Source organism: Dipodomys ordii, unplaced genomic scaffold (assembly GCF_000151885.1).
Source record: "Dipodomys ordii isolate 6190 unplaced genomic scaffold, Dord_2.0 Scaffold198, whole genome shotgun sequence".
Taxonomy (NCBI): Eukaryota; Metazoa; Chordata; class Mammalia; order Rodentia; family Heteromyidae; genus Dipodomys; species Dipodomys ordii.
In genome coordinates this window covers 785611-809395 of record NW_012267414.1, presented here as the reverse complement: position 1 = coordinate 809395, position 23785 = coordinate 785611, and the positions used below count along the sequence as shown (strand labels likewise).

General features: G+C 39.7%; 1 protein-coding gene across 2 annotated transcripts; it reads right to left on the bottom strand.

Moving 5' to 3' along the window:
- Window positions 1-14350: 14350 nt before the first annotated feature.
- On the bottom strand, window positions 14351-23739 carry LOC105999764 (chromosome unknown open reading frame, human C4orf33). Of its 2 annotated transcripts, none has more exons than XM_013034878.1 (8): window positions 23590-23739; window positions 22753-22768; window positions 22518-22720; window positions 20330-20521; window positions 18430-18490; window positions 16279-16330; window positions 15977-16176; window positions 14351-14987 (listed from the first exon to the last, which is right to left on the bottom strand). In XM_013034878.1, the coding sequence occupies exons 4-8, from the start codon at window positions 20508-20510 to the stop codon at window positions 14867-14869; spliced, it is 615 nt and encodes a 204-aa protein (XP_012890332.1). In that variant the 5' UTR covers window positions 20511-20521; window positions 22518-22720; window positions 22753-22768; window positions 23590-23739; the 3' UTR covers window positions 14351-14866. The 2 variants fall into 2 exon arrangements, with proteins under 2 accessions (XP_012890332.1, XP_012890333.1); XM_013034879.1 differs by having other exon boundaries at window positions 22610-22720.
- Window positions 23740-23785: the final 46 nt, after the last annotated feature.

The window sequence follows — 23785 nt, the reverse complement described above, 5'->3', positions numbered from 1 at the left end:
TCCCCAAAACGATACAACAAAAAAGCTTTAGGTACACTAATGCTAAGCCACTGATGCAATTATGATGCTACCCTTTTCTAAAATAGCTTTGTATATCAGATTCCTAATTGATTAAAGTCTGCCATCTATGAATTTGCTAAATGCCCATTGGATGCCAGTACCCTGTACAGAATTTGACTTGACCTGATTTTCATGTTTGGGGTTTTGCACACTTCTTAATTTTGGGTTTCCAGAGAAGAGCATCATATAACTAGGAGTAAGAGAGAAGTATTCTTTTGCCAAAATTGCTGCCTCCTGAAAGACAAAATTCAATTTCTCTAAACGGGGAGACAAACCTTCTAAAAGTCCATCTAGCTATCTGTTTCCTCAGGACTGGTGTCTACCACTTGAGGCCACACCTCCACTTCCAGCTGGTGGTTGAAGCGGGCCGGTTAACTGGAGATAAGAGTCTCAGATTTGTTGCCCAGCCTCGTGAATAGTTAGGACGTTAGGCTAGGCATCAGCCACCAGTCCCTGGCTTTGAACGTCAGTTTTAAAGTAGATATTATTCTTCTTTTAAGGAGTGTGTCTTGTCTAGTTGCACAGCTTTTTGTGTGTATTTCTTTTAAAACTTTTCTGAAGGAAGTAACAGGAAAACAAGGCAACATTAAAGTTAGAGTTGAGTTTCACCCGAATTAGACACTATTATTTCTGGCTCTTCTACCTGCATCTATAAGAGTTGTGGAACTAAAATTCCTGGGTACATTACTTTTTCAATATACAGAGTTTAAATTTTTTGCTCAAGTTTTTTTTTTCAAATAATGGCCTCTGTTTTCTATCATGCAATATAGAGAGAACCCTAAGAAGTACCAATAATTCTTATAGGCATCTGTAGCCAGTCTTCTAATACGTACATTTAGAGAGTTTTCATATATACTACTACAAGTTAAGATTTTTTTGAAACACTGCATTTGTACATGGCCCAAAAGTCTCATAACCAAGCTTGGGCCATCTCTTTGTAAGGAATTATCTTATGTTTTATCAACGTCATGATGGGGCAACACCATAAAACTATTAAGTTCATCTAATAAGATCTAAATCTACCTAGTTGTCATTTTATGTATATTAAACCACTAGATTGTTACGTTGAATTCAGGGAAATGGCCATATACCACCAATGAGGTTGGTTTAAAAAAGACGAGGTTGTTCGTAATCTGAACATATTAATTTGAAATTATATAAAAGCATATTTTAGGTAATCTAGTAATCCTATAATGTATCACACTTACAACAAAATACTAGTTAGTGCATAACATCTTACCCACTAGGATATAGTGGGTAACGTACTCAGCACAGTAGGAAAATGTATATAGTGTTCGGGCTAGGGACGTGATTCCACTTGGTAGACTGCTTGTCTTAGCAAGCACAAGAAACTCAGTTCAAATCCCAGGAACTTCAAAAATATTACATCATTTTAAAAGTCACGTTGTTTTCCTTTTGCCAATTCTGGGGCTTGAACTCAGGGCCAGTGTACTCTCCCTGAACCTCTTTTGCTCAAGGCTAGCACTCTATCACTGAAGTCATAGCTCTACTTCCAGCTTTTTTCAGGGCGGGGCTGTATTTTAGTCGAAGTAACAGACTTTCCTGCCCAGGGCTGGCTTAAAACCATGGTCCTCAGATCTCAGCCTCCTGAATAGCTAGGATTTCACACATAAGCCTTGGCTTCCAGCTGTCAAAGAACTTTTTAATTTGAAAAATACATAAAATTATATATATATTTCTAGCAATTAAAATAGAGGCTAGATGCATGCAATACTACAGTATAATATAAATCTGAATCGGAAAAAGAAAGTTCTATGATCCTCAATTAGTTATACAAAATTGTAATCCTATAAAGTGTCCCACTATAGAACAAGGTGAGCACTGAAATGACAGGCAGTGAATTCAGAACTGTACCAAGGAAGTATTACGTCATAGCCTTTAGTTAACCTGTAGCTATAGTTCCACAGGAGGTCATAAAATCACATTCGGAGGTTGGATTTAAAAGACGGATAATTTTATAGCCACTCATGATATCAGGGTTCAGGCGCACTGTCTTCATGGCTGGAACACGACGCTTTGATCATTCGTATGATGGCAGGTGGTGCCAACATTGTCTCAAAGGCTAAATATTAGTTCCTCGGAGTCAAATGACAGCTCATCACGTTAGTCTCTGTCCAACCTGCACTCGGCAGTGAGAGCGGCGGCAGAGGAAGGTGCCTTGCTACATCAGAACCTAACCATCTCCCACACATGCTGCCCATTAGTGCTCAGACCCGTGGGCAAGGTCACCTTCTTCCAACAGAACACAGGAGCAGATGGATGGCACTTCATCTCAGGTTATCTTCCATTTCCAAGACGCTCTTCCTTCTCTGAAAAGTGCTTTGGCTTATTGCATCTACAATCTGTTCGGAGTACAAAATAACAATGTATTCTCTATGCGAACATTAAAGTTGCTTTTTGAAAATGTGCTTCCTTTTTCCTACATGTCTAAATATTTTAAAGTGCTCTTTGCGACAGCCACGTCTTATCTGCTTTGAGAACCCATTTTGATTTCAGTTTCTTTGTGATCTATGCTGTTCTCAGATAAAAATGATAGTTCAAACCAGTCTTCCCACCCACCACGTACATCCAGAAATAGCAAATCTGTACTTCTGTTATTTATCCATTTCCATTTTATCCTATAAGTATGTATGAATTCATTTGGTTTACCTCTTGTTCACCTTTAGAAAGCTCTTGAAAATGGGAGCTATACCCAAGTCATGGTTGTATTTCACAGCACTCTCTGATATGTGTCAATTACTCAGTACACATTTGTAGCATGAAGGGGTAATTAAATGAATGTGGTTTGATTTTTATATGGATGTGTACTTCAATAATGTATGCTAAAAATTACATATAACCATACCTGTTACCAGTTCTTCAGAATAATAAAAGATAAATTAACCTTTACAATAATATTGTTTATAGATCCAGTATTTATATGAAGAAGAAATACTACAGTAAAAAAAATAACATCGAGAATGTCCTTATTCTAAGCACTGTTGTGGTTGCGTCTAGGTGGCAGATGAAGCACTAAAAATATTTTGTTAATGTGCTTCTTCCATCTAGTGGCAAAAAGCAGTAAGAAACAATGTCCTAAAGATGTGGCGAGCGAGTATGTCTTAATACCATTTTAGAAAATGCTGGTGTGAGGGTTCAACGGCCAACATTTAAATTACAGGTATGGAATAATTATAAAATAATTTTATAGTTATACACATCTAAAATATATGTAAATATGCAATATACTGCCATGTAAACATGCACTGCAAAACTGTATATATATATATATATATATATATGTATAGTTAATACATATCTTTTAAATGTAAAAATAGTAATAGTTTTAGCGAGCTGGCAGTTTTGTGCTGGGGGTTAAAGCTCCTTGACGTTGTGTATACAGTCGTATGCTTTCACAAAGGCCCATGCACTGTTAACTGGGATGGATTTGTCTAGGGATGCACAGTCACATACATGGAAAGACTTGTTGGATAACTAAAATTAAGTATAGAAACATGGCTACTGTGCTATCGTTAGTTTTAAGAAGAGCCGAGACCCACTGAAGCTGAGCGCACCCTGGAAATGCCAATTCAAGTGTTTTCACACTAACAGGAAGGGACAGGCTGTGCCATCGGAGGCCCCGGGCCGTGGGAGCGGGAAGCAAGGCCGGAGGCGGCAGAGGCCTCGGTGAAGAAGGGGGACGCCTCGGCTCTCTGACAACTGTGCAGCTTCGGCCCTCACGGCCACCGTTCGTTCCCACGACGGGAAATCTGACCGCTTCTCTAACATGCGCTTCCTCACTGAAGAGGTAATTCACGTTTTAAAAGGTAAATGTGGGTTATGCAGAAATGGGGGAAAAAAAAGCTTTCCCTTCCTTATTTGCATGGAATTAACCATATGTAATGACAATACAAAAATAAAGAGTTTTAAACATGTGAACATTATGCTCAGGCTCCAATCCAAGTCCCACCACCACCACCATTAATGACAGCCAGCGCACATGTCCGGAGAGAGCCTCTTAATAAATATGCTGAGAGAGAAGAGCACGGAAACCCTTTAAATACCAGAGACCTTGCCACACCAGGGACTAACTTGTATCAGTATCACGTGACTTCCTTTCACGTCTGCTGTTTAAATTGTGACATTGCACATATCTGCTTCTAATTCCATGGGCCTGGATCAGACTTCCGTTCTTTCACTTTAAACCTGCACTTATCTTTTCCGGTGAAGTGTGTTTTGAGTACGTAGTTCATAAAATATCTTCTATTTTCTTTGAATCATCTACTTCTTATAAGCCCAGAGTTCATGTTTTGTTTTTTAGTGGTATTGCAGAGGTCTTGAATATTCTATTAATAGATCATTATTCTTTATCTAAATGTTCTTAGTTATCTTTCCTTCAAGCCCTGATATTTGACAACTTGACCCGGTCGATTAGCAAGGCTTTCAACACAATTTTTTTATTGTATTCATTGAGTTTTCATTTGCAGTATACTTCAATTAGTTTTTCAGGATTTCTATATCCCTATAATCTTGTATTGTCTTCCTTATTTCATTCAACTATTTATTTTTATTTTCTTAGAATTTATTTAGACATGAATTCATACGCATTCACTGTCATTCTTATTACCACTCTTTTGAATTATTTTTGATAATTTTATATACCTCACTGACATTAGAATTCTTTACTCTAAATTGCTGGCTTTTAGAGGACTGACATTGTGTTGCTTTTTTCACCATATTTCTTATGCTTCTGTACTCACATTTGTACAGGTGAGACTAAGTCACTGGTTGGAAGTTTTAATCACCTGTAATCTTGTGGCTGAAGTATTCTCAATGGTCAGGAAGCACTCAGTACCACTTGACTAGCTCAGAAATCACAGAATCATCAACTGAAAACCAAATCCAATACTTAAATAAAGTAAATATAACTGGAAACATTACTGATAGCACCAATAAAGTCAGAAGAATTACAGTTGTTACAATCCGTGTAAGGAGCTTAAAACATTAAATGCAGAATAATTGGTAATTAAGGGGCGAAAAGGGGAGGTGAGGAAAAAACAAAGATGAAGGAAGGGGCTGAAGCGTACGGTGTGAAATGGCCTAGCCCTGCAGATGAGTACAGCAATGACAAACACACATAAAGACGACAGCACTTTGTCTCCTGAGGTGTGTGTTCTGGTTCCCTCTGAACCAGGGATTTTTCTTTGGATTCTCACCCTGGTACGGCCTAGGTGAACAGTCACCTAAGGCCCTGAGCCAGGCGCGACGGCAGTGGGGTCGTGGGGTAGGTCCCACCGAGAAGAGGGTGCGGAAGTTCTGGGCATGGCGGAGCCCTTGGGTCCTCATGCTGGTGGTGATCTACAGCCTCTCGTGAGAGCAGCTGAGCTGAATGGAGAAGCCTGGCGTCAGGGTGTGCTCCCACAAGCCGGCCTGCTCCTGCTGCTTGTTAGCTGACACCAGGGGCCGCGGGTGGCCCCGGCACAGCTCTGCAAGTCGGCTATTTTCTCACTAGACTCTGGGCTGGGCTGTTTGTGGCAAGTGTCCAGCATGGGGCCAGCTACCACCACGCAGATGTGTGGGGTCCTGCGTCTAGGCATGGAATGGTACAAGACACACTGCTTGGAGTTTGCCTGTTCACCCAGTCTTGTACGGGGTCTCCTTGGTGCTGAGTGGCTGCAGGTCATCTGTGGTAAGGTTAGCTGTCTCCCCTCTAGATCTTCAGACTGCCATCTGTTTGAAAAGTAGTGTCTGGCATACAGCTAGATCTCACCACATAGTACATCCAGCGATGAATGCACCCGCAGAGATTTCCACTCCCACAGCTAGCAGGGGAGTAGAGCTCAGAGCACAGAGGCCCTCTAGGCTCTGCCTGAACAAGGTTTTCCCTTGGTGTCTTTTGCAGCGCTGAAGCTTGATGTTTCTTAAATCTCTCAATTTCACCTGGCACCCGCTTATTCCTAGCACCCTACTCTGCCTTTCTAAAATGCCTTCCTTTCCTTGTAGCCATGGATCTAAAGTTTTATTTCAGACTCATGACCATCTTTGCAGCTGTGAATTCCAATTTTAAAAAGAAAAAGATTTAGCTAAGAAGAACTAGAGAACTGAGAAAGGGAGGCCCCAGCAACAGGAAGGGAATATTTACAGGAAGCAATGACCAACACTGCCAATTCTTCTGACATGGGGGCAAGATGGTATGAGTTGCTCATGGTAAAGTCAACAAAAATCATGGTACCCTTTTTCTTGGCCATCAGAATAGCAAAAACCCCATTAGGGAAGCTTGATAAGAAATGTACTCGTTACCTTGCTTACGTAATTGTAACCCCTCTGTACGGTATTTTCACAATAAAAAAAAGAGAGAGAAGCCTTAGTATAAAAAGAACTTTGAAAATATAAAGTCTTGGTGAAATAAATAAGCAACATGTTACAGGGTAGATCTTGGCAGCCTGTGGGTTGAACGGTGTTGTTCAAAAGTGGTTGGACCTTATCGGGTGGCGCCCGTGGAAGGGAGTTAGGTCCTGTACGGGGTACCTTCAGGGGGATTTGAGACGCTAACCCTTTCCTGTCTTACTCCTTGATTTCCTTCATGTGAACAGGCCTCCCATCACACGCTGCTGTGTGAGAAAAGCAGGGCCATGTGAATATGTCCGGTGTTTTTATAGTAATGGAAAGGTGACTAACACAAAGCAGAACTTTTCTCCTTTTATATGGGATGTCCTGGGAAAGAAAGGCACCAGCCAAATCTCCAAACTATACCATGAGAAACCTCTTGGCAAACGAATGAATGGTATTTGCTAACAGGAAATTACTTGCCTAGGTAATAGTTTTAGCAGTATGTATTTGTTTGGCTTAAGGTGTTTTTTTTTTGTTTTGTTTTGGTCGTGAGGCTTGAACTCTGGGCCTGGGCGCTGTCCCTCAGCTCTTCAGCTCAAGGCAAGCGCTCTACCACTTAAGCCACAGCACCACTTCCAGTTTTCTGGTGGTTAATCAGAGATAAAGACTCTCACACTTTCCTGCCCAGGCTGGCTTTGAACCGTGAATGTGTTCAATCCCCAGGACTAGAGGCAGGGAAAGGGACTTAGGGGATGAGACTCACTGGCAAACACTTGTAATCCCAGCACTTGGAAAACTGAGACAAGAGGATCCTCAGGTCAAAGCCAATCTGGGGTATATAACAAGACTTGTCTTAAGAAAAAAAATGGGCATATGTATTGAGTAGGACATAGACCTTTTCACATTAAGTTCCATATCTGAAAACAGTCATATGGTCTTTGCCTTTTTTTGGGGGGGGGTCCAGTTGTGGGGCCTGAACTCTGGGCCTGGGCGCTGTCCCTCAGCTCTTCAGCTCAAGGCTAGCGCTCTACCACTTGAGCCACAGCGCCACTTCCAGCTTTTTTCTTATGTGGTGCTGAGGAATCGAACCCAGGGCCTCAGGCATGCAAGGCAAGCGCTCTACCACTGAGCCACCTTCCCAGCCCCGGTCTTTGCCTTTTTTAACAAAGGAAATGGCTGAAGCCCAGGCCTCACGAAGTTGTAACTGCTGCACTACACAGAAATCCTGGCTTCACTCAGCCTCTTCCAGGTAGACAGTAAGTCACAAAGAATTCCAAGAGGGCAGCAGCAGATTACTGTTCTAATTAAGGACATGGCTGGGGTGGGAGACGTAATTCCCCCTCGCTGCCTTTCTAACCATCCTTCTAGCTACATAGAGACAGATTGTTTCTGGAACTAAACAGCAGACCATCAGGAACCAAACAATGGGAGTTCCTCTGATTGCTACAGCTATACTTACGATGAGCACTACAAAGCAGTCAAAAGCTTGTATGATTTCCTTCACCTAGCAATGCATTCTGCTCAATCCCAACTTCAGAGTTTTGTCCAATAGAGTTTGCATTTCATGAGATGGAAACCAGTAGAAATTTACCATACTATCACAATAAATACACAGTTCTCATGGAATGTTACCGTAATCTAATGTTACCATAACCTACCATTAAAAACAAGATAGTAGACTGAATTAATGCCATCAGCTTGTCTGCTCACAGGAAAAAGGTCAAGAAGAAATAAGGACCAAAATCACCAGCTTGAAAGTTAAGTCCAGCCCAATCTGAAAGATTCCTGGGTGATGGCTAGAAATGTTCCTCAAAATGTGAGAAAGGAGGCGTTATCGTGGACCCGTCTAACAAGCAGAATGCTCAAAAGATGACATAGCTATTTTTTTAGTTACTTCTATAGGTATAGAGTTACACTTTATCACAATGCCATAAAAATAAATGTTAATTAAGTAGAGTCTTGAGGAGAAACATGAGAAGATGAGCAGAGAAGCACTGGAAGGTGTACGGAGAAGACAGACACACGGAGTCCTGCCAGACCTCCTGATCGGGCTCGTTCAGATCATTCTAGACTGTCTGCCTCTACAGCACATGCAGACTTGAGGCCTGTGGCAGAAAACAAACAGGACTATTCTACAATGACCTCGTGGGGTTTGGACTTGAAAGTCAACGGAGGCAGCAGTTACTGCAGATGTCTGACAGACAAATGCTGGCTTGTTACTAGGAATTGGTTAAAACTGTCCTTGCCATGGAAGGGAATCAAATAATTCTGAGACAAAACATCTTGCCTGGTGTTAGTCACTGAACCAGGAAAGGGCACCACAGCAAATATCTCTGACAAAGAGGAAGAGCTATCTGGATGAGAACACGAAGAATAGAAACTCAGAGGAAGCAGAGCGCGCAGAGGGCCGGTGTCGGGCGGTTGGGCCGGGGGGGCCCTTGCTGGCTCCCAGGGAAATTCTTACCTTGAATTTGGACATTGACAGCTGTGTCTCTTGCATATAGATTAAAATCCCTGAGGGGGCGGGGGGAACAATGAGTAACATTTGAAAAATTGGCAGCGCTGAGGCCGGCTAATTTAGCAATGAACAAAGAATCGGCTCCCGATCTCAGAGGAGCATTTGGATATTTACAACCTTTGGGCTGCTGCCAATGGCAAATGGGTTCTAGATGGCTGGACAATAAAGAATACCCTATGTGCATGCAGCTAGGGAAATCTCTGTGGGAACTGAAGATTAAGGAAGGTCATGTGGTTGCTCGTGAAATGTCAAGACGTGTGCCTTCCCTGGATCCTGGAGCTAGCTAGCTAAATCCTTAAGACACCAGGCAAGTAGTTTCAGATAGAACATCACAGGCGGGCACCGGCGGCTCACGCCTGTCAGCCTAGCTACTCAGGAGGCTGAGATCTGAGGATCGTGGTTCAAAGCCAGCCTGGGCAGGAAAGTGCCTGAAACTCTTATCATCAATGAACCACCAGAAAACTATAAGTGTGCTCAAAGTGGTAGAGCTCCTGCCTTGAGCAAAAGAGCTCAGGGGCAGCACCCAGGCCCTGAGTTAAAGCCCAACTGACAAAAAAAAAAAAAAACCAAGAACACTACCCTATCTTCAAGTTATAGCTGTTATATAATGATACCTGTAAAGACTTGTTCTACTGAATCTGGAAATTATACAAAGAGAACCCACGAGTTATTGACTAATGGACTTCCATCACTACGCCAAAAAGTATGGAGTATGACAGGTGAAAATAAATATAATTTCTATTGGAAAGTCATAGTGTGATCTGAACTACTATGGTATGCCAAACATTTAACCTAAGTTCATTTATACCATAAAATAAAAAGCAAGTTTTATATAAATAAGAAAATATTTGAGGAAATGAATCCAATATGCCAACATATGTAAAACCCATGGAAGTTTGTTGATCAGATAAGTGAATTTGGCTTTAGGAAAACTATAGTCACAAGACTTTATCGGCACATTGCACCATGCTGCAAATAGCTAGGTGGAGGCGGAGGGCCAGAGTTAGTAAAAGAATCCTGGAAGATCTATGAAGCAAAGGTGATTAGGTCAGGCTCTGTTCATACAATGTACAGCCTGGTGGGGTCAGGGATAATTCAGGCCATGTGCTGCTCTTGTGGTTCTAAATCCAGGGCCATAATTGACAAAGGATACCACGGTATGTCTGTGGTAGAGCTCACCAAAGGAAGCTAACTAGAGCTCAAGGAAACAGCACGTCAAAGCTGCTCAGAGATGAAAATGCGCCCAGCGCTGGCGGCTGCAGCATGATGCTGACAGTGAGACACAGCACTGGCTTATCCCTCAGACCGAAGACAACTGGGAGTTCGGACAGAAAAAGAGCTTGCAAAGCGGCGTGGCACTTGTATAGAGGAACAGATAGCCACTGAACTCAACGCCTACCTCATCTTCCCCGAGATGCAGCATCACAACCAGGGCATTACAAGCATGACATGTGCAGAATGGCCAAGGCTAGTCTACCGTCAGTGGGAGAGGGCTGCAGAGGATCCAGGAGAGCCAGGGCTCTGCTGCAGGGAACCATCTGAGTAAAGATGACTTTCCCTTCCTTTCCTTTCTAAGGACAGTGGGACGTTACTTACGGCTCATTACTCCTTCTGTCTTCAGAGGCTGTAACTAGTTCCCTGGCCTATCCCTTGTCATTGACCTGGAAGTCCCTCCAAGAAGCAGATTGTCTTCTTCCCTTACATACTATGAAAGAGAGCAACTTTAGTATCAGAAAACATTAGAAAATCTTTTCCCTGACCAGGTGAGTTACCACAACTATCACTCATGAAAACCGCCTGGAGGGAAATGTCCATAAAACAGAATGGTCATTAGGCTGTTTTGGAAAGAATTTGTACTCTTCAATAATTAAGAGAAAATCTTGGCAGTAATCATAAAGGTTTATCCATTGTGTAAACATCATAGAATTTGTTGAGAAATAAATCTTGGGATTAAATCTGAGAAATGGTAGAGATGAAGGTCAGACCAAGGTCAGAAGACAGACTGAAGGGAGAGTGATCAAAGCCACTGGCTTGTGGTCTGTTCCAGGGAACAGTCAATGACGATTTTATTGGAACAGTATAGGTTTCTGTCATTGACCAAAATGTTAAGTTCAGTGTACAACTAAACTTCTATTTTATGGACCTATGCTGCTTTTGGTCATTTCTACCTGTAACAGAAATTAGAGGAAATACAGGATTTTGTTTCTGTGAAAGTGGAGATTCTAAACAAAGCCTCTAAAATTTCAATTTCTATTGGTAAAGAGAAACTGTTGGGTAGTAACTAAATGTCTCTGTGAATAATAAAGCTTTATTTTCAAGATTGCTAGTGTTCATCATGGAAGGTCACAGGATCCAGTAGAAAGCAAAATAATATTTGAAAACTCTAGATGAGAAATTTTATATACATGACTAGTACATATTAATTACACAGAATACCGACCTTTGTTTCGGCATATTGTACATGCATGTAGCATGTTTTGACAATTTCTACCCACCACAACCCCATCCAGCCCACTCCTACCCCTTCCCAGGATTCCCTTCCTCTTCTCCACGTCTCCTTTCCCCATACATGTCATGAAAAAAATCCACATATGAAAAACATGAAGAAAATCCACATATGAAAAAAATGAATACTTGTCTTAGTGTCTAAATTCACTTAACATAATCTGCCGTTCTATCCACTTCCCTGCAAATGACACTCTGTTTTTTACAGCTGCACTATGGAATGGGTGGATAGATAGATAGATAGATAGATAGATAGATAGATAGATAGATAGATAGATAGATAGACAGACAGACAGACAGACAGACAGAGAGATCATGTTTTCTTTACCCATTTACCAGTTGATGGACATATGGCTGATTCTATAGCTTGGCTATTATGAGTATTTCTTTAAAAAACATAGATGTGCACATTCTTTTTATGAATCTACTGAGTTTATTGAAGAGTGATATGGTTGGATCATTTAGTTTTTTTTAAATAAGTCTCTATGTTAGCTATGCCCCACCAACATTCAAGGGTCCTACATATATTTTATATACGGGTTCCTTATACTCACCAGCAATGTAGTCGCACTGCAGTGAGATGGAATCTCAGTATAGTTTAAAGCTTCATTTACTTATCAACATAAAGAATACATCTAATAAGGCCATTTATAATCATTAATCATTTACTCATTTATTGATGGTTTTCTCCAAATTTTGGTGCTAGAAACAGGGTTCTAAAGAAAATGAAACAGAATAGGATGCCCTGGGTAACTGTTGTTCTTAATGTACTATGTGATATTTTTGATTCTTTTGCATGTTCTTCCCCCTATGGTATAACCCTTGTTGTCACTGTACTTGATTCTGGTGCCCTGCATCTTGTATATACATCTTCCTAATTTGGGGAGGGGAAGGGAAATAACAAAATGCTGAAACAAGGATACAGGTTGACCCACTGTAACAATGAGACAAACAAGACACTATGTTGAAAACTTGTGTGTGTGTGGGGGGGGGCGTTAGGGAGGTGAGGAGGGAAGGGATGGCAGGGGAAAAACAAAGGAGGGGGCAACAATGCTCAATACCCTACTCACGTAACTGTAGCCCCTCTGTACAGTATCTCTGCAATATAAAATTTTAAATTAAAAATATAAAAAAATTATGATCTCTAGAGGTATCAGTAAGTACTTAAAAAGAAAAGTTAGAAAAAGTACAAGGAAAAAGGAAGCAAAATAGTTGAGAGAAAAAGAATATGGGATGGAATACTGGAAAAATTAGGATGGGCATGAATACATGTAAAGTGAATACAATAAAAGTAATTTGAAGAAACAAAAATAACACTACAAGTACCACAATCCAACCATGGCTGCCACTATAAAATAAAAATACACAGCATTCAGTATTCCTTCCTTGCTGAGAAAGTGGGTATACCCGGATGCCTTGGTTTTTCAGTTTCCTTTATGGGAAGGTAGCTTTGGCCTGTGTTTTGTTTTCCCTGATCTTGTAAGGAGTTAGGAGTGGAGGAGTTTAAGAGATTGGGCCTTGCCTTGCCTGCCAGGTTAGTTAGGCATGTCTGCCACGTGCAGGCCTGCTAATGCAGGGGGTGTAAAGGTTGCCTCGGTTGGATCCAGGTCCCGCAGGCTGGACTTGAGAATGTATCAAGTCAAGACACTGTAGCTCGCGTGGGCTGCCAAGGACGTGGAATTCTAGCTGGCCCTGACGGCAGACAGTGTGCATCTTCCATCCTACCCGTGTTTAGTTTGCACTCCAAGGCTAGCTCTACTGCCACTAGCCGTCGTCACACTCACTGAGGCTGTGGTTGTGGGGATTAAGTCGTCAGCCTTTAGCTGAGCTCCAGCTGGCGATTAAGCTCCTTTCCCAAGGACATTGCTGAATCTGAGGCCACACTGGATCCATGTCTTCCCTTCCTTCACGTAAGGTATAAAATAGGGAAGTTCTCCGAGTTTAGATACATTCCAGAGAAAGAGACTCGGCCTTTTCTCTTGCGTCTAGGTCCTACATGTAGGTAGACCGTGGATTTCATTTTTGTAGAGTGGCTGCTGAGACCTGCTTATGGACTGTCCAGGACTTGCATTTTGGACCAGTCTCTTGCTTGTAGACCCTCTGATGGAAATTCTCCCTTTTTAACTGTTTTGTGCAGTGATCTATTTTAGAGTCCATTGTTTTTTTGTAAGTCCAAGCTCAGTATTCTAAATTTCATCTGGGTTATTTCCTGTTTACTATTGCCTTCACTTGCTTTCCCTTACCACTGTCTTACCACAGCTGATTTTGTTCCTGGTTTGTGGAGGAGTTACAGAAAAGTACTAGCCGTACCTAAGTTGTCATCATACATCCCTCATTAGTGTTTTGGTTAGTATTAACATACCGATTCTGCCAAACCGGGAGCATGAAAGATCTTTCCATCTTCTGGTGTCTTCTTCACTTTATTTCTTCAGTGGTCTGTAATTTTCATTACAGAGATGTTTCATCTTGTGTTTTTGTTTCTTTAACTCTAATGAATAGTATTGTTTTCCTGATTTTCTTCTCAGGTGAATGGAGAAGCTATTGATTTTTGTATCCTGACTATATCCTGTCACTTAGCTGAATGTATCAGATCTAAAAATCTGATGAAAATAAGTCCCCACAGTGACAGTGATCTGTGTTCAACAATGTGCTTACAGTGTCTAAAATGTTTCCTAAAATGCTTAAAAGAAGGTATACTCTTCTGCTGTTGGGTAGAAGAGTCTGTAGATACCTGTTGTCTATTGTTCTACAGTACAGTTTAACTCTAGGGTTTTTTTATTTTTATTTTTTTTGGTCTGGATGATCTATGTATTGAAGAGTAGGGTACTGAAGTCATCCACTATTACTGTATTGGGGTGTTTTTTAGACTAGGAATATTTGATGCTTACAGTATAGAGAAAACGACCTTTATTGGTAAATTAATGCAGAGTCCATTGCTTAACTTCAAGACTTTATTTCTATACACAGTAAAAATCCATCTAAGACAGGAAAAGTAGCTGTTTTCATAATTTGTGAATCTTAAGGATGTCTTAACAGATACAAATCTATTCCACTGAAATAATAGGTCACTATGCTCTAGTATCAAGATTCGGAGTAGAAGAATTAATATATATTACATAGCTTTAAAATATCTCTTTTCAAGCTGGTTGATGTTCATGGGTAAGAGAGTAAGAGACATTTGGTATGATGCTTACACACAGCAATCAACAGCCCCTACAGTACCATCCTAGATACTGGATTAGACAGTTATGAGAACCATCTCAACACTGTAGATGAAATCATCTACAATCTTTCCATTTTCTTGTTAATCATGTACAATTTGCTACATAGATAGTATATTTTCAGTGACCTGTATGAAAATGTTTGTGGCTGAAATATGTTCATGGTGCCTGAAGAGATATTATACTTGTTTATCTTAAAAAGTGAAGAGAAATTTATAGTTTACAGGATTTGTTATCTATTAATTTCCTGCACATCAGGTTTCTCTGTTAGCCATAGGTCTGATTCTGGTTGCTTCCATTCATCTCCAAGCAGTGTGTTAAAACTGAAAGGCTTGAAATATTCTAGACGATGGCTGAAAACAAAGGAAAAGAAGGCGGGGAGTGGAACCAGTCATGTGTTTTTGAAGGAGTGGTCCTGAAGTGGTACTTACTTTGTCACAGCTGTGATAGAACTATGTTTTATTTTAAGAAATACCAAAGACAAGATGTATTCCCCATGTATAATTTTTCTCACTCTGGCTATGAAACATTCAGCTATGAAAATACTCACTTCTCAAAGCATTTGCCTTTCAATTTTATGAATAGTTCCTCACAAGTGGAAAGGAAAACCAAAAATCAACTCTCAAAACCTAACTCATTCCATCTAGCCTTACTCAATCACGTACCACACTCAGCATGGTGGAGGCCGAGATTTGCAGCTAACAAGGGCTACACAGCAAGTTCCAGGTCAGCCTGAGCTATGGCAAAACCTTGTCTCAGTAATTAAATTAAACCAATTATACTAAAGTCTTGCATAGCATATGTTCTTGTATTCAAACTTGGATACAATTGTTATCAGCTATATAAACAAATGTTTTTAGAAGCTTCCGTATTAGAGGACTGACTTATTTTCTTTCTTTTCCAATGCAAGGGAGGTTAATATGCAAGTGTTAATCCTAGTTTTTCTCTTTCTGGGGTGTGTGTGTGTGTGAAGGTATACATTCTATTTGAGCAAAGAAAATGATTTATTGGCCCTTTGCTTATACCAGGAAGAAAACACTATTTCTCTGACCATTTATTGTTGAAAAGGATCAGAAATTTGAAGCCACACTTCCCTATCAGTTGACATAAAACTAATACAAGATTTTCCTCACACTGATATGAAAGACTAAGCACTCTGCTCCTGATCGTAGTGAGAGAGACTGCCAGTCCACAGCTGATGTATGAAGAATTCAGAGGACTACCAAGCACCAGAGGGCCCTACCGGCGGCTTGTACACAACATCCGTAACTGAAAAGTATCACTACTGTTGTACTGGGAATACACAGCTCAAAGACTCTATGGTTGGACACAGTGTACTCACAAGTCAGGCACCTGTCCTTCTTGCAACTCATGCTGAGGCACAGGGTAAAGGGCTTCATAGTGTCTTTTATCGTTTGATCCGTGAATTGCAAATGAATTGAATTTTGTCACATTTGGTGGAAAATATGTCCAAGGAAGATAAGCATTGCCTTTCCATTTTGTGTCTTCTTTAGACACTCTGAATGATAAAGCCAGTTCTTGCTACAACAATAGTATGTGAAACACAAAGGTAAATTCAGACCTAGGCTTGAAACAATATGCTACTTATACACTTAAGGAATTTAAAAAAATATTTTTACTTACCTTCCACACATTTCTTCTTCCAGAGAGAAAAAGCACCAAATGCTGTCCGTGTCTGTCAAAATTAAGGTTCCTCGTGAGAGTCTGAGAGAGACCATTTTATTTTCCTTGCTATCTCCAAGTCTGGAATTTATGTTTTACAGCTAACTTTCCAAATGACTAAATGAGGCAATACAAACACTGGATAATTACAGGAAGAGACAGTGTGTTCATTTACTTGCAAATGACATCCTCAGATTTACCAAAGACAACTGCTGTGTCAAACCACAAAGTTTCATGTGCTAAGACTGCTTTTCACAGTCATTAAATAGAAACATAAAACACTTCATTTGTAAGATGGCACAAAATATGAAAAAAACAATGGAAAGATTTGGAGTTTATAAATAAAACACAAATTCAAAAAATAAAGTCCTCTAAGAGAAGCTGCTTTACTGAAGGCTACTTCAGGAAGAAAACTACCTTGAGACTCATTAGGAAGGTAGAAAGTACACAATATAGATTAAGCAGTTTACAAGGTAAAGATTTTAATCTTAGTTTATCTTCTCACACAACTGAACATGACCTGTTTGCTGCTTACATTTTTTAGCTTTCTATAGTTTAGCTTTGTTTAGTTTCTGATGTCACATGTTTTAAAAGAAACAGAACATATTCTCAAAAGCAAACTCTAATTAGAGTGCATAATTTGGTGGCTAACACTTGTAATCCTAGCTACTCAGGAAGCTGGGATATGAGAATCATGGTTCAAAGCCAGCCCAGGCAGGAAAGTCCATGTGACTATTAATCTTCAATTAACTACCAGAAAACTGGAACTGAAGCTGTCTCAAAGTGGTAGAGCATTAGCCTTGACAAAAATGTTCAGGGACAGCGCGCAGGCCCTGAGTTCAAGCCCTATAACCAACAAAAAAAGTTAGGATTTTAAAATGAAGCCTTAGAAATAAAGGAGTACAGCTTCTTCTATTTAAAACAATATTCTTCTTTATGCTGCCCTACCTGTAGTTAATTACCTTTGCCGGAATAGATGGTCAGAAGCAAAAACTGTGACTCTTGATTCCTAGTTATCTTGATATATATAAACTACTCTGAGGATTGCAAATTTTAAAATTCATTAATTTATACAATGGCTACTGTATAGTTTCTTACCAAAAGATCTAGTTATTATATTTATCAAGTGCTAGATCATCACTTTATGAAAAAAACTAGTATTATCATCTAATAAAATAACTAAGGTTCAAATCTGAGAGCTTGGTAAACTATTGTTATTTAAATGAACTATAAATGTTGTCTTAGCTATCTCATCGACAATGTGAACATAATCACATAATAGCTGAACTGCCCTTACTTTTTAGGGCAGTTTATGAGAATCAATCATAGTTTTAAATGAAAGATTTTGACATGTTAAAAGATGACATGTAAAGTACATAAGTAGTCTTTTTAAAACAGTAATCGCAAACTAAGATTTTCCACATTAAACTTGGAAACAAAGCTAAAGAAAATAAAACGGCAACTAAAACTTCATTTACATCAGTGATGTGAGGCTCGCTGGCCAGGCCTAAGGAACGATGGCTCTTAAATATTGATACTCCTGGGAATCTAGGTGGCATTTAAAGTGAATAATGACAATATATAGAAAAATTTCATTTATTAAGTAAACAGTCTGGGGTTAACATTTTAATTAGTCAAGGAATATCCATTTATGATTTTTTATTCACCTTGAATGTAAAAATGACAGAGCATATGCCCCCAAACCAAATGATAAATGAATAAATGTTTGCATAGGCAATTATGAAATGGATGAAAGTAAGGCCTAATCTAGGCAGTTAAAAATCCCCTAAAAGAAACATTTTCATAAGCTAGCTACATCGGTTATACTTGTGTCTTATTTCTGGACAAATAATAAAGACTAAGTAATGGAGGAAACAGTTATAATCACTTTTCATTTGGGGAAAAATATCTTCATGCTTATTACAAAACTATATTACTAAGCTGAAAATACCATCAAAATAATATCCTTAAACATTTGGAATATGCATTCTTCACATATTCTGAATATGTCCTAAATTTGATGAAAGCAGATAATTCAAATTAGTTCAGGTTAGCATTCTCTCTATGTAGCTGGAAGTAAGCTCTTCTCTAATAATATGATTTTATACTTACGGACAAAGTTCAACTTCTAAATACTGCTCAGTTACATCATTCAAGAAAAATGCTTCTACAACTTTTGAAAAAAAGAGATACAAAATAAGAAATTTAATTTACTTTCAGTAAGTAAAATTTATTAAGGAATACAGAGTATTTCTTTAGAATATAAATTAATGAATTTTTTAAGTTATCATATTGTGCCCAGTAAAAAATAAAGCAAAACAAGGAGTTAAACTTGAAAGAAATACCTAGGAAATGAGTCATCATCAATGTTCCCCAAATTAGATTGCCATAATTAAGAAGATTTACAAAGTCTAGTGCTGGTGAGGTCAGGAATAAACATTAACACGTAAAGTCTGAGCCAGTTATTTTATTCTAGGAATTTATCCTAAGGAAATAAATTAGAGCTGGGTGTCGGTGGCTCACGTCTGTCATCCTAGTTACTCAGGAGGCTGAGATCTGAGAATCACAGTTCAAAGCCAGCCCGGGCGGGAAGTCTGTCAGACTCTATCTCCAATAAACCACTAGAAAACCAGAAGTGGTGCTGTGGCTCAAGCAAGTTGAGTGTTCGCTTTGAGCTGAAGAGCACAGGGACAACGCCCAGGCCCAGAGTTCAAGCCCCATGACCAACAACAACAACAACAACAACAACAAAAGAAATAAACCAGACAGCTAGGAAAAGAAATTAAAACTTAGAAATGACTATCTCTTCTTACATATAATATTATAAATAAAACTATTACCAGGACAGACGATAATTAAATTACAGAGTTTATATATTCCATATAATAAAATACAATACACATGAAAATCAAAGATTCTGTTAAATATTTATTGGCATGGGTGATGCCCGTATTTTAAGTATGTTGCAGAGCAGCAGCCTACTGTGCATGAAACTGAAAATTACATGTGTGCTTGTGCCTGTATGTGTGAAAAATGGGCCCAGAACGTTAAGACTGAGCCAGCTACCAGTGGCTCAAGCTACTTGAGAGACTTGGAGAATGGGAGGGTGGCAGTTTCAGTTCAGTCTAGGCAGAAACAGCCAACAGAATCCAGGGAAGCTGTAGATGGTGGCACACACTGGTTATGCCAGAAATGACCGACACATAAAATAGGTGGATTACAGACTAGGTGCATGTTAGGACAGGAATAAGACCCTAACTTAAAAATAATAAGGCTGGGCATTGGTGGCTCATCCCTGTGATCTTAGCTACTCAAGTGTCTATAATCGGAGCATCTGGTTCTAATTCAGGCCTCGTAGAACAGTCCCTAAGACTCTATACTCCAAAAAAATACCACCACCAACAACAACAGAAATCAAATTCGAAGTATAGCTCAAGTGATAGAATGCCAGCTGTGAGCAAAAAAGCTAAGGAAGAGTATTACAGAAAGATGAATCTGACAGCTCGATAAAAGTACAGTACAAGGGGACTCAGAACAAATCTGAAACCAGGGAATTGTGTAGATGTCTTCCAGTCTTGTTTTGATATGAAGGATTACTTCCTGGCATAAAGTAAAAGCTAAATTTCATATTGGGCTAATAGTATTTATTCCTACAATAAGTAAACAGTTCAAAATGTCTCTAAACAAGGTTTATAATGTGAAAGTGGTAATTTGAGGATATTTAGTGACAAAGCGGGTACATGTACTGATTTCTTCTTGTACCAGGTTACACATGTAAAGAAAGGGGATACAGAAGCAACATACACATATTTTCACTCCTCCAGTTACACACAGAGTTCACATAGGTAATGGAGGTAAAGTTGTGGTAAGAACTTGGTGGAAATATCGGAAACTGCACATACCAGTTGCTCAGAAGCACTCACTCCCTAGCGGCTAGACAAAACAGCAACTGCATATGGGAGGTAATTATAAAGAGATTTACGCTTGTAATAACCGCAGAACTTCTGCTTGCCTTCATAGTTCCAGAGCTCACTGAAAGGCTCTCCTGGCTCTCCAAGGGGTGCAGGCGGGTCATTGAAAAGTGGAGCACTGACTGCCATCATCACACCTCCCTCAGCTGGACGCAGCCCAACAGAAACCGGCTCATGCTGCACTGGAAAGCCGTGCCAAGTGTGTTCAATTTCAAAATCCATCTGATGACTTCCTAGAGGAAGAAGCAAATGAAAACAAACTCCTTAGCAATATACAAGGTTCTTTTAGGTACAAAATAAATAAATTTCAAATGTCAAATAGAAGACAGGAGAGGAACAGGATGACAAAAGCATCCTAGCCATCTGTGTGGTGGCAAATCACAGACTCAAATTCTAACGCTGGAAGACTTCACATAGATCAAGCTCTGGAGTCCTTCTAGGGAGCACTAAAATCACCTTGAATCTACTACAGAAATGTCAATGCACTTAACTAAAACTTTAAGCCCATGAGTATATATTTTACACTTTGTCTTTTCATTGACCAGTTCGAAGGTATCTGAGTTACTAGATCCTTTCAGAATCAAGATATTAATATCAAAATCTTAGTGAAACTTTATTATTTGACCATATTAAAAAAAATATAAAGCATCAGCTTCCCTCCCCACACCAAAAAGAGCCTCCTCGCAGATCAATGACAGTATGGAGCAACTGTGTACCTCATATTTCAAAACTGATTTTTTTAATGCCTTGTGGGATCCAGAAATTACTAAGGAAAAGGTGAACATTCCCAACAGAAACCTGTTTCCAAGAGAGAGACATGCAAAGAAAACAAGTTTTCACTTAGTTGGTAAGACACAGGAAGTCTGGTAACACAGTGTGTAAGGAGGCCATCAGGAGCGGCACAGACAGCTGCTGGGTATACCGTTACATCTGACAGTGCACAGACAGCTGCTGGGTATACTGTTACATCTGACAGTGCAGCACGCCACTATCCATCAAAATAAAAATGTAAACGTCCATTTTACTCAATAATTCTAGTGTTAGTGGTTATATCTGGATATAATCAAAACGACACAGCAGAAGAACATTAGTGGTTACATTATTTAGAATAAAAAAATTCAAATTAAGCGTAAATACCCTTCAGAGGATGACTATAAGGAAAATTTGCTGTATTATACAGTGAAATACTGCATAGTGATTAAAATGAATAAAGGAGTTCTGTAAGCACATGTAAATTAGACTGTGACATGAAAAACATAAGGTGCAGAAAACATCACCGAATAAACAGGAAGCTAATTTGTGTGCATACTTGTGATGGATACTTATACATGTGCAAGGAAGCACATGTAGCCAGCCACCTGCAAGATACCAACGGCACACACTGCCTGCTATTCGAGAAGATGTAGCTGTCTCAGACGTGGAAGAAGAGAGCCTTATTTTACCACTTTTCTCCAACTATTTGACTTTTCAAGCATGATATGCCTTACTAGTTAAGGATAAATGAACTTTTAAGGATAAATCTCTTAAATAGTATAATGATTGAACATTTCCAAAATTTTAGAATAAATATTATCAAGGGATCATCTTAATGGACAGTTTTATACTGAGTATTTGGTCTTTCTTAAAATAATGTTACTGAAAGCCAGGTGCCAGTGGCTTATGCCTGGAATCCTAGCTACTCAGTAGGCTGAGATCTGAAGATTGCCAGCCCAGGCAGGGTCCATGAGACTCATATCTTCAATTAGTCAAGGAAAAAGCCAGAAGTAGAGCTGTGGCTCAAGTGGTAGAGCTCTAGCATTGAGCACAAGGAGCCCAGAGTTCAAGCCCCAGGACTGGCAAAAATCAATTAAAAAGTAGTAATAATGTTACTGGCTTATCTTTATTTTTTTCCACTTTTTACCTTCTCAAAATTAATACTCATCAAAAAAAAATAAAACAGATAATTTTTCGATCACTGCCTTTACCTAATTTACTATGGCAAAGGACATGAAGTTGGGGGAGGGGAAGGAGACTGAGCTCTAGAGCTGAAGAACAGCATATTAAAAACAGATTCTATGAAGCTTACAAGAAAAAACTGCTAAAAAGGTGGTGTGTGTGTGTGTGTGTGTGTGTGTTTCATCAAAGTTGCAAGGAAACATTTGAAATAGTTCTGTGGACAGACCATTCATTCGTTTTTCTACAATCATTGTTTCTTTACAGTGTGCATTCTTCCATGCCCCATCCACTTACTGGAGAAAGGAAAAAATGAGGAAGTTTAAGGAAAGTGCCTCTGGTGCCAGAAGGAACATGCCAGGGACCCCCTGGGAGGAAGGGAGCCCGACCTGCGGGGAGCAAGCTCAGTCCAGCACTTGCAGCAGTGTCACCCAGAAGGATAAGTACTTGCAGTCTTCACCCAGCAGGGATCACGTTAGGCCAGGCCGTGCCCCACTGACCACACTCGCTGGGAGGGGCTTGAAGGACTGACGCAGACACTTGCTTTTCTAGGAAAAATGGTGAAGGAACACAAATAAACAGCTGACATCTTGCTTAACTATTCTACTGTTTGAGTAGGTTTTTAGAACAAAGAAAACTCTGCAATATAAATACTGTGCAAAGACTTGAAAATTGACTGTATGGTTAATAGAACATGGACAGTGCTAATTCATTTATTGAATCTATAGACATAAGCAAAAAACCCATAAAGTACATTACACTAATCATAAATTATACTACTGAGAAGTATATAAATACTGCTTAATGACTATGATATTAAAGACCTATTTTCTGGGCTCAAATCCTAACTTTTCTGTATGACTTTGAACCTTGACTACTTAAACTTACAGTTTAATTTCTACATCAGATATTCATTAACTTTTTATAGTCTACCAGGGATTAAAGTGGGGCCTGGAGATAAATTAACAATAACAAAACCTACAGAATAAAGACTGCCAGAAGAGCTATTAAGTATTAAGTAGCACCCATCTTGAGGACAGGGGATGGTACTAAAAGGAGAAACACTACTGGGGACACTACAAGGGTAAGCGTCACGATTTCATTTACTAATGATGAAACTTATTTAAAAAATATTCCATTAAAATCGAACCAGCAGAGCTAGGGACTTAGCTGAAGTGTAAACACCTGTGCAAGGGCCTGGGTTTATCCCCAGTACAGGAGGAAAAAACAGTCTTGTAACCACATAAACACAAAACAACAGAAAAACTACTGTTTGTAATCGTTTTAAACTAGATCGTGCGATCCAAATAATTCAAGTCCACGCATAAAACTCTCATTTTGCTATTCAGTTAATACAAGGGCCACTCACTGATAACTAGGACCGTTGGCTTTCATTCAAGCCAATAGATCTTATAACCGTGCAGTTAACCTTATAACCCGCTTGTTCTCCGCCAACCTAAATGACAAGGTCCCAGGCTCGAGCGCAGGTCTAGGAAAGCCCGTCCAGCCCCAGGCCCAGGCCCAGGCCCAGGCCCAGGCCCAGGCCCAGCCTCAGCCCCAGCCCA

Excerpts from the sequence above, each read along its gene's own strand:
- LOC105999764 (XM_013034878.1), bottom strand. The coding sequence starts at position 20,510 with ATGGATTTTGAAATTGAACACACTTGGCACGGCTTTCCAGTGCAGCAT. Across the intron at positions 16,331-18,429 it reads TTAGAAGTTGAACTTTGTCC|ACACGGACAGCATTTGGTGC; the intron begins GTAAGTATAAAA and ends TAATTTTGACAG. Across the intron at positions 16,177-16,278 it reads GAAGAAGAAATGTGTGGAAG|CAAGAACTGGCTTTATCATT; the intron begins GTAAGTAAAAAT and ends CTATTGTTGTAG.